This window comes from Gopherus flavomarginatus, chromosome 25 (genome assembly GCF_025201925.1).
Source record: "Gopherus flavomarginatus isolate rGopFla2 chromosome 25, rGopFla2.mat.asm, whole genome shotgun sequence".
In the NCBI taxonomy this organism is placed as follows: Eukaryota; Metazoa; Chordata; order Testudines; family Testudinidae; genus Gopherus; species Gopherus flavomarginatus.
In genome coordinates, this window is record NC_066641.1 from 5,946,407 (window position 1) to 5,961,023 (window position 14,617).

Below are 14,617 nucleotides of genomic sequence, written 5' to 3' on the forward strand. Positions count from 1 at the left end.
CCCTTAATGTTCTCGAGTCTCTGAACTAAGAGGTGAAAACATTATCTAAAAGTTATGTATGTCCAGATATATCTGCTGTTTGTCAGCCTCGTGAATAGCACCGATATTCTTCAAAGTTAGGGTGACTTTTTAGTGGTTAGCACAGTTGCTGGAGAAATCTTGTAAAGTTGGCCGGCACCAGACACATGTGGTCAGGATGGAGTTCATTAGCCTCCGAAAAGCTTGCTTTTGAAATGGGCAGAGCAATTGGTATAATCAGGATAAGCTGGATTTTTACTAATTCGTTATATTGTAACCTTTGGTTCTAATGGAAACAAACCCTGATATTAACCAGCATTGAAGCTCTTGTTGCAGTGTATGGTGTCGAGGCAGTTCAGGGCTGAAGTTAATATTTCACTAATCTTTCCCCTGGGTTCTAGGCATTGCAGTCTGTAAGAGATACATAAGCTTCCCCCACTGTTCTCATAAACTTTGCTGCAGTGGGGCCATCAGAATTTGAAATGTTCTTGTTTTATCAGTATGTGTCAGCATAGTATGAATGTATGTTTGATTTTAAAAGCAGTTGCCTGATAGCTAATTATATTATGGGTATATGTCAGCAGTGGCTAAACTTACTGACCGTCCGAGCCACGTGCAATAATCCTAAGAAGTTTGAGAGCCAGGTGCACCTGCGAGGGTTCGTGCTTCTGCCCTGTGGCAGAGTGGTGGGGCTAGGGGCTTCAGTCCCACAGGAGCCACCTGCCGGGGCTTGGAGCTTCAGCAAGAGCAGAGCTGAAGACCTGAGCCTCGTCAGGTGCCTCCACTGGGCTGAAGCTCCTAGACCCCCTCCTCCCTGCTGGGCAGAAGCCCCTAGCCTCACCGTCCTGCTGGAGGGCAAAAGCCCCGAGCTCTTCCCCCTCCACCTGTCTGATAAGTGGAGAATGGGGTGGGAGGCTATGCGAGCTGCATTTTGGGCATCCCGGTTGTATTTAGGCTGGGGCGGGGGGGGGCACTTTTGCTCTACACAATAAGTGTGTAGTATTTTGATACTTTCTAACTCAAAGTGTTTACTTGTAGGATATTCTTTTAGTTTGTATTTAAATTTCTCCACCGTTGAAATAGTATTGTTTTGATAGAGTTGTGCACATCACCTCCTCTTAAAGTAGTGTTGCCAATCGTGTAAAATTCCCTTCACATGCTTTTCAACTTCAAAATACTTCGCAAAAATAAATCCTCGTTATTACAGCAAGTTATTAATCTTACTGTATTTCCTTGGGCTGCCCCAGACATGCAATTTCTGGCTGACAGTGTAGCTCTGCAGGCTGAAAGTTCGGGGTTTTACCTACAAATCATTTCAAGGATCATGGTGGATTCTCCATTACTGGCAACTTTTAAATTGTGATGGGATGTTTCTCTAAAAGATCTGCTCTAAGAATTATTTTGGGAAGGTTCTCTGGCCTTTGTGAGACAGGAGGTAAGACCAAATGCTCTCAGTGATCCCTTCTGGCCTTGGAATAAATAAGATTTTCCTTCAATCATCAGTAATAATCATTGAGTGTTTCCCAAATCCCTTCTCTGAAAAAATAGCCATTTTCAGTGCTTTAAAAATAGCCACCCTAGTGCATTGTAAATGTCATCCAGATTCAGCAGGAGTTGGGCGCTAAATCCTTTGGGATCCTTCAAAATTCCCACCCTAATCATGTGGAACTCAGTCTGGGGGTTTTGAGCACAGATGTGTCATCTTGGTTAAGGTGTCTTAAAAGGGAAGAGAGGTCCTCCTGTGATAGGAGCGTTGAGCCAAGATTTACCCAAGAGTAGTTATGAAATTCAGTCACTGCCTGAAAATAGAAATCTATAATGTAAACATGGACAAGACTGTAATTTAAGGCAGGAAGCTGAATTTGTAGGGGTTTTTGTGGTCCGGTGTGTTCTTAACATAGCTCGGGCTGTCACAGAGCCCTCAGCTAGAATGGAAGTCGTGTATTTCAAGTGTGTTTATATTAAATAGGACAGTGTTTATTTTCCAGCCTCCTTGGCTTTTTTAAAATACTAGAAGTGAGCATGTAGCTATTTCTGGACATACTAATCCAGTGATGGCCATTCTATTGCTTGTCTAAAATGGATAGATTTTCACTGTTTCACCGTATCTGTGTGTCTCTCTTACACACAACCCACATTCGGTTTATTCAGTTGTTCAGGTACCCCAGATCCTGCAATAGCAACCGGTTGTCAAAGCTTGCTGAAAACAGTGTTCAGTCTGGGAAGGCTTCTTTAAAGCCAAGTAAATTTGAGATTACAGAACAGTCTGGATTAATTGGATCTGATTTAAATGCAGGTCAGCTTGTTTCTTGAGAGCTTGTGTGGTAATCTGTTCTGCGAGGGAGAACTACCAATATGCCACGCGACTTTTTGTTCTGAGTCCCTGTGTAAACATTGATGGTATTGGTTGTATTTTTTTTTAGTACAGATAGATTGTTAATTTGGAATGTAGTGATCTTTTGCAGTAAGGGGGTTTTACAAGGAGAACCTGCATCCTGAATATTGGACTAAATGCTTGTTCAGACAATGGTAAAGCAGGCAAATTCCAATTATACTTGCTGTTCAACTGTAGCTGAATTATAACTACCACTAAGAGACATCCATTTGAGGAGTAGGTATATTAACTAGGACATTGAGTAATCCTGGCTCTTATGTTTTAAGGGCTAGCCATTGTTGTAGGAAATGTTTGTGGAGGAGGGCAGGTTGGGATTTATAAGGTCCTTCTAGGCTGCTACACACCATCCTGCAATTGCCTTGCCTGCCCCACTGCTATGTCAGGCTGTCTCTAGCATGCCAGGAGGGGTCCAGGAACAGAAGAAGCTAGAGATGAGCAAGATGTGGCATAGAGCCCAGAGCTGTTCTGCACAGAGATGTCTGTTTAGCAGCATGAAGCTCAGAGAGTGGAGCTGCCTTCTAACACTCAGCATGGTACTGAGTTGCTAGGGAAGTGAGAAACATAATGTTGTGGAGCTGAGGAGGTGGCTAGAAGTTGGGAGAGAGTTGAGGCTTCTGTCAGGGGGAACAAGAGGAGGAGAGAATTAAAGCTGTGTATTCCTGCCCCCCCTCACCCCTCATATCAATCTTGTGGGTCTAACATTGACAGCTGCAAGTGGTAGTGTGCTTTCTACACAACAGTCAGTGGGATTCTGAAGAGTTTGAAAGTCATGTAATATAGCATCCCAGAGGTAGTTCTCTGTAGATTTGTAATGAGATCTGAATTGGATAGGTTTTTTAAAAAATAAATAAATAAAAATGCAAAACACAGTTAAATTTCAGAAATAAAACAAATCTGAACATTCAAAAAGTGAAGGTTTCTGATGCAATGTTCAATATTTACAGAATCTCCTCTTGGTTTTCTTTAAGAGTAAACCTTAGTAAATTAAATATGTACCATGAAATAGACGTCAGACATGCACAGTGCTTTGTTACAGCATGTCAAGGCTTGAGCACTATCGTCAGTACGAGAGAGACTGCAGACTGTGCTATACAAATTTCAAACAATCTGTCAGTTGCTGAAGGATACAGCACGCGATGCTCCTTCCTATGGCTGAGCAGATTATTAAATGGGTGTGTATGTGGCATGGTACGCTGAAAATAGTCCATCTGCTGGACAGGAATTGCACTAGAATGGAACTTAATTTACCAGTGCCATGGTAAGTTGGCTGCATTGAATCTTATTCTCTCTCTCTCTCAGGCGGTCCTGTTTAGACCAGCCTGGCTACTTGAAACTGTAACCGAGACTGTGCTTATAAATATGTTGGATATGTCTATGACGCTGTTCTCTTGTGTACGCAGGTTAACGTTAGCTGAATATCATGAACAGGAGGAAATCTTCAAACTCCGATTAGGTCATCTTAAAAAGGTAAAGAACTCATTACTGAAATAGCTCTAAGAGGCACTGAGCCAGCTACGTATGAACAGTAGTGGTAGCTATCTTTTGTGTAAGAGTTATTGGCCCGAATGCAAAAAGGAGACAGGCACATAAATCCCAGTTTTGGCTCCACTGCGAAGCACAAAACTCTTGCTGAACCCTGTAGGCTCCTAAATTCACGACGTTTTCAGAGTAAAAGTTCCCAGGTGCCTGTGTTCCTGCCTCTGGGCACATACACTGCTGCCTCCCTCTAGGCCTGAGGTCCCCAGAGTGTGTGGGGTGCCCCCCTATGGGGGTGTGGAGGAAAGTCCAGGAGGGCGCAGTGGGCTGGGACAGCCCCCACAGGGGAGGGAGGGAGCGCCACCCAGTCCCTCCCCACCCCCAGCCTTGGAGCAGCTCTGCTCTTGGGCCATGCTGGCCGCGGCCCCATTCCAAGACCGACCCCCAGCTGTGGTTCCAGCCTCGGCTCCCTTACCCTTGGCTGTGTCGTCCCTGTCCCCAGAGCCGCAGCCCCGCTCCTGGCCCAGGAAAGGCACAGATCAGAGGTAAGTGGGGTGTGTGACCCTCAAAAGTTTGGGGACTGCTGCTCTAGGTGTCTAGATGTGCATATCCCACCTTATCCCCAGTGTGATCGGCGCTTAGCCACCAAAGTGGCATGCTGGACCCAATCCAGTAGGCGAACTCAGAGTCCACCTTCGGGATCAGGTCCCATTCAGAATTCGCCAGGAGGAGGAGGTGGTGGTTCCCGCCTTACAACTTTTAGCCCAGTGTTGAAAGCACTTCCTGGGACATGCAAGATGCAGGTTGAATTTCCTCATTTCCGCTGGGAATGGGGAGAGGGTTTGATGAGGGCATCCACCTCATCTGCATCCCAGGCAAGTGCTCCTCCTCTGGCTTCTTGCAAAACTGCAGAGGTGCCAGACTCCAAAGAGTGAATATCCAGCAGAGGTAGGTGCCCCTCTGCAGCCTGGATTTAGATGCCCATCTCCCTGAGAGGGGCAGGGCATAGGCTACACCCCTCTTCCTGGCATCTCCCGTTGGCTAGTTCAGGCAGCTCCCTGCCTAGTGTGCTGGCTTTTGTGAATCCCATTCTGAGGGGTCTGTCTCTCTTGCCATTTGCTGTGTTTGGAACCTAAGTGCTTAATTCAGGCTTTGTGAATCACACTGATTTTTCCTGGCACCTAGAAGTTGGCATCATGAGGTTCAGCAGCACACCGCCTAACTCCTTGTGTGTATCCAGGCCATTGTAACTTGTCTGTCAGATAAGCGTTCTTACTGTATTTCCCAGGGCAATAGTGTCCAGGAGAGAGGTGTTCATAGCTTCCTACTAAGGCTGTATGTTTGTCATAGCTATAATCTCCATGATCTGTAGGGTTTTTAAATGAGAGACCCCAGCCAGCCCACTACAGAGCACTGCATATGTCCAGCATAGGGGGCAGGGAATATGTACACTGGAGAGAAGTGTGGATTTTTTTAAAAGCTTTTTAAACCATTGTCTAATTTGTAATAGAAATATGACTTTTTCTCATGACAAAGCCTATGAATTAAAATATTGGGTGCTACGACTTCTTTAACTAAAGTTATGATATTTATACCCCCTTCTATTCCCCGCCACCAAGTGTGACTCTATTTTTGCCACAACAAGCAACCAGTCTCCTGTGTAGCACTCTAGACAAATCTATTCAGCACTCTTTGATAACTCAGGATAATAATACTCAGTTATAAAATCATACATTTTTCCTTCTCGTTGGCATCAGCAGGAGCTCTCTCTGCAAACAAACTTATTTTTAGGTAATTGTTTGCTTCCTTATTAACTCGTTAGTCACTATAGTCTTTTATTAGAGTAGCTCAAAAAACTTTAACTGATACAACTTCAGCAAAAACTAGACAAGAATATTTTCTCAAGCATCTTGTCAGTTTCTTGACCAGATCAGATTGCCATTAACACTAAAATAGGGATGGGGTGGAGTTACTTGCTTTGGTTTGAGGAAGCTCCTTTTGTAGCATCTGGCTTCAAAGAGAGTAGCTTTTCTGTCCCTTAGAGGGTAAGACAGACGGGGCCATTTGGCCTTCAGCGTTTTCACTGGCCAGTATCTGAATCCTGCTTTTACCAATCGCATCCTGAATATGAAGGCCTTGCCTACACTAGTCGGTTTTCTTTTACGCAGCATTGCTTCCACTGCTGCTTGCAATGATGGGTATTACAGTGTATACAGGGCCAATTGCATGTAAACCACTCCATGTCCTCTGTATCTACTATGGGCAAGGCTAGAGTAGATGGCATGGAGCTCAAGCTATATTTATCCTGTAGCTACCTCTATTCCTACCAGTGGAGGAAATCACAGGTCCACTTATTGTCAGTGTAACCCAGAACAGAAGAATCCATTTAGAAGTTGACCTTTACAGAAAATGAAGTAATGCTCTAGGATTGTCTCATTGTCTGAGGCTGTGCTTACCCTCCTCCACTTTTGGGATCTGGCTCGTTTTTAATCAGTGAAAATAGAATACAAGTTGAAAAGGAATGGAGTCTGATGTGATAATCCACGTATAATTTGAAAGCTGGTGGAAGCTGTCAGTAAAAGCTCATGTACCCTGATTCAACGGTCTGTGTAAAAGGGAAGAATCAACAACTTAGACCTCCCGTCCTTTCAGGGGTGAAGTTAAAACTACGTGCAGCATGGAAAGCCAAAGCTTTGGGTAGCCCACATCCTCCCACTTCCTGGAGACATTTTCGTTTTCTGTGGCTCTTCTGGAAACCACTGGGCTTTTTATAAATCTGAAAAGAGATCAAGATGCTGCTTAAGATATAAAGTTACAGCTCTGTTCCAGAATCTCTAACTTTTAGAAGGGTCTTGTCTGTTTTTATCACCATTGATACTTATTAGCTTCCATGAGACACTTCAAACTTTCAGAATTACCTGCTGTTTAATCTTCCTATACAATTCTAGGATCCTTTTTTGGTTTTCACTGAAAGCATGTCATTTAATCAGTGTGTTCCTAACTGCTGGAACTGAGGAAAACATAATTAACACATTGGCTGTGGGAAAGGGGAGGATCTTGTACCAACTCCCATCTGTAGTTTGGATGCATAGTCACAAGCAAAACAGCCCAATAGTTTCCCCCTCCTACTTGTTATCTTGAAGTTGGCTATAATCACAGTTTTCATTCTACCAAACCAGTCATGTACCATTAAATTCCAGTTAGTGTGTCCGTAAATCAGGTGAAACCAGCTACCCAATGTCTTGAACTGTTTGTCATCATTTTTCATACAGGAAGAAGCAGAGATCCAGGCGGAGTTGGAACGACTAGAGAGAGTTAGAAATCTACATATCAGGGAATTGAAAAGGATACACAATGAAGATAATTCACAGTAAGCACTGGGAGGCATGTAGGGGAGAGAATAGGCTTCAAATGGTAGCTTCTCAAGGAACGCTAAATTCTCTTAGGATACATTTGTTTGGTAATGGGAATGCACCATGCTTAATTCTGCTTTTAATATCCTGCCACCCACTGAGATAGTCAGTACTGTGCTGACTTAAAAGCATTTGCACGTCAAATGTGTAGGATTTAATACTTTACAAATGACTTCGGAAGCTTTTGCAGTGTCATTGATAAATGACTATCCAGTAGTTTGAAAACTGAACATAAATAACCACCTTTTTGAGGCTTAATATGACGTGTCCTCTCTGAGCAGTATAATAGCTGTGACTTATTAGGAGATGGCATTACCATTGTCAATGTTAAATTGTCCTCTCCAGATTTAAAGACCATCCGACGCTAAATGACAGATATCTTTTGCTACATCTTTTGGGTAGAGGAGGCTTCAGTGAGGTATATAAGGTAAGTTTGAAGAATTAGTCTGTTGTGTTGTATTTTGAGTCTGCGCAGAAATACTCAGTAAGCGAAATCTGACATTTGTTCTCTCAAATGGAGAGTGTATGTGGTTGTGGGGGAAGGAATGTAGTAATACATGTCACATCTGGCTTTGATTTAGACAGCAGACCTGATATTTAGTTTCTGTTCTCCACAAGATTTTATTGAAAGATGCATTTGTTGGGAATGTCACACTGGTATGACTAGGAGAATAACATGAAATACCTCTTGAGACGTAAACAAGTGTTAGAAATCTGCTTTAAAAAGTTATATTTGAAATGGCTACATTGCAATGGCATAGTAGTGCTTTAAATCTGACACATTGTTGTAAATGAAAGGAAAATAACTTCCAGGCATATATGGCACAGCCTTCATTTTTTTTAAGTCTAGTCACATGGGTGCGGATTATTTACATGACATTGTTTTGCAAGATCAAGACCTATGATACTTAGACTAGGCCATGCTGCTAATTGGAGAGATTAAAAGATTAATTTTAAATAAATTGAAAGCATCCGTTTTCCCCAAGCATCCCATATGTGCTCTGTAGTTCATAGACTAATATTAGAATCAAATTGACTAAACTAAAATATAACTCTATAAACTCAGGTATTGCGCACTTCTATGAATAACTAGACTATCTAGAGCCATAGTATTAAGTTTGAAAAAGGATATTGAACCTCATGTTTCAGGATTTAGGGTAATCTCTAACATTAGGGGTTAGAACAAGATTGAGTGGGGGGAACGATTATCCCACACCTGCACACAATGGGATGTCTTGCACTGTGCTCCAAAACGCCTGGCTCAAAGACAGGATCCTGGATTAGATGGAACACTGCATTGATCCAGCAGTATAATTCCAATATTTGTGTGTGCTGGGATGCTCTTTAAGATCCCAAGGGGTGAAAAATTTCAACATGAGCTATGCAGCTGAACCATTTGGCTCTCCAACCACAAATGGATTGAAACAACTTCGACCTGGAGATATAACCTCTAGTAATGTGTATTAAACCAATATATGTCCTATGTATTTTTTTTAAATTAACTACAAGTGACTTTTTGGTGCCTCAAGGCATCATGGCAGAGAGCCTTCCTTGCCAGTTCAAATCAAGTAAAGGTTGTTACTCTCTCCTGGCTGTTTGGCTTGTGTGAAATGATTGGCGCACTCAGTCTAGATCCCAGTGGGTGGACTAGTGTTCCAGAAGCACCAATTGTCTTACACTAATGGGCTCCCTTATTGGCAGGTGAATTGAAGGACAGATTCTTAAATTGTATTTAGAGTAGTTGATAGCATATTGCCATCTATTCTTTGCTTTGCATTGGGACACTAGTGTGGAATCTCTTGTTCACATTTGCAGTATTAATTTGCAATTTCAACTCTATTGATACTTGCTTTTTCTTTGTAGGCATTTGATTTAACAGAACAGAGATACGTAGCTGTGAAAATTCACCAGTTAAATAAAAACTGGAGAGATGAGAAAAAAGAGAATTATCACAAGTAAGTGGTGCTGTAAAACCGAGATAGCAGAACAATGCATTGCTGTTTTTTCCCCATCTTGGCCTGAGAATTGGTTCCTATCTATTGATACTGACTAGAATATGTATTTTAATGCAGCTAAATGTAAAGGTGTACATCTAGGAGCAAAGAATGTAGGCCATACTTTGAGGATGGGGGACTCTATCCTGGGAAGCAGTGATTCTAAAAAAGATTTGGGGATACTGATGGATAATCAACTGAACGTGAGCTCCCAATGTGATGCTGGGGCCAAAAGCACTAATATGATCCTGGGATGCAGAAATGGGAATCTCAAGTAGGAATAGAGAGGTTATTTTACTTCTATATTTGGCACTGGTGCAACCACTGCAGAAAGCTGTGTCCAGGTCTGGTGTCCATAATTCCAAAAGGACATTGATAAATTGGAGAGGGTTCAGAGAAGAGCCACGAGAATGATTAAAAGATTAGAAAACATCCCTTATAGTGATAGACTCAAGGAGCCCAATGTTATTTAGCTTAACCAAGAAAAGGTTAAGGGGTGACTTGATTAGTCTGTAAGTATCTACCTGAGGAACAAATATTTAATAATGGGCTCTTCAATCTAGCAGAGGAAAATATAACATGATCCAGTCCTTGGAAGTTGAAGCTAGACAAATTCAGGCTGGAAAGAAGGAGTACATTTTTAAAAGTGAGACTACTCAACCATTGGAAAAGTTACCAAGGAGGTGGTTGTTTCTTAGTCGCTGACCATTTTTAAACCAATACTGTGTATTTTTCTAAAAGATTTGCTCTTAGAATTATGTTGGGGAAGTTTTCTGACCTGTGTTATACAGGAGGTCATACTAGATGATCACAGTGATCCCTTCTGGCCTTAGAATTTGTGAAACTATGAATTCTCCTCTCCTTCCTCACTGTTTGCTGCAAAAGTGAAGCCACTTCCTCCCACCTTGTTAGTATCACCTCAGAAATGTCTGAAATGAGCAAGAAAAGTGAGTGGATGCTTGCAAAATCAGTGCATTGTTAGAGTCTGGACCAACAGTGGTGCTGTAAGTTTTTTCTTTCCACTTAATAAGGGGCTATCTCCTCTATATAATGACGTGGCCTCACTCATGCAGAGAAGAAAAGCCCTAAGATCATTCCCGACTCCCCAGACACACGTTGGGAGTGTGCTTTCAAAAAACTGTACCGCCTGGTTTCCAAGAATATTTAATACTTTCTGAATTGTACGAATAATTTTCCGTGGGAATGTGGAACACAGAGCTGTGCCAAGATCATTATATCTAAAGCGCTTAATGTAGAACCCGAAGTAAAATCTCTGTTGCTAATGCCCAGAGTCTTGCCTTTCAGACATGCGTGTAGAGAGTACAGAATTCACAAAGAACTGGATCATCCTCGAATAGTTAAACTCTATGACTACTTCTCGCTGGATACTGACTCGTAAGTTATGTGCCTTTGCGCTGCATTTGCCAAGTTCCCCACAAAGTGTTTAGTCAAAAGCTTTCCAGCAAAGCTTAGTGACCTGCAGTCAAGATGGATCAGTACTTTACACAGTGGATCTTGTCACCACTGAGTATCATTTGGACATGAGCTTAAGAGTCAGAAAAGGATTATCCATTTATATGGATAATGAACACCCACAATTGCATAATAGGGGATAAAAGTGTATAAGGGACCCTCATGCTTCAGGGAATAATCCAGCCACAAAGAGTGTGTCTGTATGGCTACACCGTGCACAGCAAGCTTGAGTGCAAGGCTACAGCACTCCAGCCTGCTGTGCTTGAATTGTCCACAGGGACCCTGCTGCTGCACACAAGAAGTTTCTCAGTGCACTTTGCCTACTGCTCTCTGAAACAGTAGTATGCAAAAGACATTAACAAACTTTTAGTGCACTGCAGCAGGGAACCCCAGTTTGTCATGCGCTAACTGACCAAGTTAAGGCCTGTTGGTTAGGTCTTGTGTAGCCCTATGGGCAGACGGTTGTGTAGTTGTCAGTTATGGGGTTTATTACACCTTCTCTGAAGGTTTAGTGCTATATCCTGTCTCTGGCAGTAGCCTAGACACACCATTAGTCTAATCGGTTATGGCATTTATGTTCCTGTGTTCTTATACCCATTATTCAGCTGATCTTAGTTCTAGCACAATCCTGTGCCCAAGTGAGGTGCTACAGGGGGCATCCATAATGAAAACACATGTACAAGAAGACTAGCTATTTTTAATGCATTCATGTTGCTTTGCCTGGAAATCAGTTTTGCTCTGATAAAAGTAGATTTCAGATTTGGCTGTATGTAGTTCTAAACCTGTTTCTTGTATGTCTGTGATGGAGGCATCTAAATATGTAAAAGTTTGACAGGGAATGACTTAGTTGAGGAGACTTACATGGGAGGAAATACAAAATATTAGTCTTTCTCTCAGGGGATTTAATTTTGGTGTGTATTCTCTTGCTTTCAGGTTTTGTACAGTGTTAGAATACTGTGAGGGAAATGATCTGGATTTCTACCTGAAACAGCACAAGTTAATGTCTGAAAAAGAGGCACGATCCATTATCATGCAGATTGTGAATGCTTTAAAATACTTAAATGAAATCAAACCGCCCATCATACACTATGACCTTAAACCAGGTACGTTATGAAGCCGAATGGCATGTGTTTACCCTCTTACCTCTTGTTAGCAACCTCTCTAGGCCACCAAGGAACAGTTCCAATTGGCCAAAGCCAGGTCTGTTGGTACCCATTCCATAACCTGGGTGCTTAGCTTGCAGCATGGAAGGGACTGAAAGGCTTGGTTTTGCTCTGTAAGTGGGTATTGGCTCCTGGAGTTGCAGCATTTAGAGGAAGTCAAATTTCAGGAAGAAGCCTTCCTGTTCTGGGCAAGCCCTTGTGCCATCATGTGTCAGCACTTCGTTTCTGTGACCTGCTTGGCCTTTGCTTTCCTGTGCTGCATCTTCCTTCATATAGATGCCTGTAAACAGGGTCTCTTCCTCGGCCCGCCTTGCTGCAGCACCCTGCTGTCTCAACAAAGCACTCTGAGCCTCCTGGATACAGCACCTGTGGCTTTTTATTCACACACAGTTCCCACCATCAGTGATTGTTTACAGGTCTTACTCTCCTCCTTTACAGGGAGTCTACCCCAGCCTGGAGACTGCTGTGCCTCTGGCTGTTCTCTTCCCCCCTTCCTGTGTCTGCCAGCCAGCCTTTATGGCCCTTGAGCCTGCAGGCTCACAGGTGCAGCCTGTTCAGAGGCCAGGCACCAGGCTTCTGCCCAGCCCCAATCCATTTCACCTGATTGGGGCTGGCTGAGCAGGGGCTAATTAGCTGCCTCTGCAGCAGCACCCTGCTACAATGCCCAGCAAGGGCCAGCACATTCCTTGCTCTTGTTCTCTTCCTCGTGATGCTCAGTAAATGGCACCAAAAACTGACTTGGAAAAACTTGCTCATCTGTTGCTTTTATGGGTCCTCATAGCAATACACCGAGCTCAGATAGTGCTCTCGGAAGTGTGACCTTCCAGACTCACCAGTGCCCAGAAAATCAGAAGTGTCTTCCCCAAATGTTGTCAGAGAGTTCCTATCTCATAGACCATGCAGCTGAGAGATCAGAGCTTCCTTGCTTTCCTTATCCGTTAAGGGTTGGCATATGCTGGGCAACACTTCATTTTTTTTAACCCCAGTAAAATCCAAGCACTTGGTTTTCTGTACCGGTGACAGTTCACTGGCATTGTATATCCTAGATCTGGTATGGTTTCTTGTACTGATTCAGTAGATGGCGCAGTTGCACCAATTTATATTTTGTTGCCCTGTTTCTGTTTTTATTCTTCTCAAACCACTGTTTACTAGTGTTTGTTTGAGCACGCTGCAGGGCTCTCCCTAAAATTTGTTGAAACCATAGCTGATCTGTAGCCATTGTGTAATTCTGCTGCTTCGAAAGTTAACAGCTTTGAGGCAAATTTATACAGCTTAATCTGTTGGAAAGTTATGTGCTGCTGTTTCATTTAATCTGTAGAAATAGCTGTTTCTTAAATGGATCTGGCCTTAAATGGATTGACTATTTTCCCATGGTGTTGGAAACCACTAGAGGGCACTATGTCATAGAGGAGAGAATTTCTGGCTGCTAAGAAGCCAGGGCAAATTAGGACTTCTGGATGGAATGAGTCACAGCTGTGTATATATGCATGTCTGTTATCCACTCTCCTTTCCCTGACCTGCCTTCCCCACTCAACCAGTCTCCCTTGTGTTGGCATTTAAAAAGCCAAAAATAGGGAGGCAGATGGGAGGTCAGAGACCCATTTCAGGATGGGGAGCATAGATGCAGGCACTTGGTGTGTTGTAGGGGCCAGGATTCCTCTCAGGAGGACTCTATTGAGTACTCAAACATCTTCTCCAGCCTAAAGGTTGATTTAGCTGGCTGCATTTTGCAGGTCATAGTGCCTTGGTATGGTGTGTCCATAATTTAATACCCCATGTACTGCACTGCAGTTCTGGTGCTGCTTTTCCCTCCCCTCTTTCCATAATAAATAAGTCTCTAAAAAGCTGTTTTCCCTTTTAGGTAACATTCTTCTAGTCAATGGTACAGCATGTGGAGAGATAAAGATCACAGATTTTGGGCTTTCCAAGATCATGGATGATGACAGCTACAACTCCGTGGATGGCATGGAGCTGACATCACAGGGGGCCGGTACTTATTGGTAAGTATTGTATGTGGCTGATACCAATTCAGGGGTTTAGAAAACTTGCAAATAACCATTAAAATCCTGACGCTGGAAACTTGGAATTCACTTTCCTTGTTGACAGTCTGTGTGTGGTGTCCATTGTACTACAGTGTAGCTCTGTAAAGCACTTTGAGATCCTTAAGGGTGCTCTCAGACTAGTTGCAGAGTGTTGTTTCTAGGCTGGCAGCCTTTTCATCTTTAGTGGGTTAGTACTTATATCTTTAGATAGCACCTCTTATTCAAAGGGCCTGACAGGACAACTATAAACTGCATGTACAACTACTGCTGAAATGCAGCCAACTCTGGGGTGGAACTTGGCAGCTGTTTAATAGCACGTATTACCATGTAATTTAGGATACGAAGTGAAGAAGAATCCCATACCCGCTTGAAAATGCAGGTAGACTTAGGAAGGCAGGAAGAATTTTCCAGCTGGAATTTAGTCACCATCCTAGTGGTAACAGACTTACCTTTATAAAAAGTGCAATAGCGCTTTCAGTGCCATGCATGCCCAGGATTTCAGTTTCAAATTTCACATGAAAGGCAATACCTCCAGCAGTACAATGGCACTAGCACCACATTGTGGTTTTGCATCAGTCCTGACTCAGAGATTTGGCCCTTCAGTAAAAGCCGCTGAATGCAGAGACAGAAGTTGCATTTACAA

General features: G+C 43.0%; 1 protein-coding gene across 5 annotated transcripts in view; it reads left to right on the top strand.

Annotated features, from left to right (window-relative positions):
• Positions 1-14,617, top strand: part of TLK2 (tousled like kinase 2) — a 56,695-nt gene that overhangs the window by 34,916 nt on the left and 7,162 nt on the right. For all 5 annotated transcript variants that reach the window (XM_050934939.1, XM_050934938.1, XM_050934941.1 and 2 more), the window contains 7 exons: positions 3,814-3,880; positions 7,162-7,259; positions 7,648-7,729; positions 9,166-9,257; positions 10,602-10,691; positions 11,703-11,872; positions 13,794-13,932. In XM_050934939.1, coding sequence (XP_050790896.1) covers positions 3,814-3,880; positions 7,162-7,259; positions 7,648-7,729; positions 9,166-9,257; positions 10,602-10,691; positions 11,703-11,872; positions 13,794-13,932 — 738 coding nt within the window. The remainder of the gene's footprint in view (positions 1-3,813; positions 3,881-7,161; positions 7,260-7,647; positions 7,730-9,165; positions 9,258-10,601; positions 10,692-11,702; positions 11,873-13,793; positions 13,933-14,617) is intronic.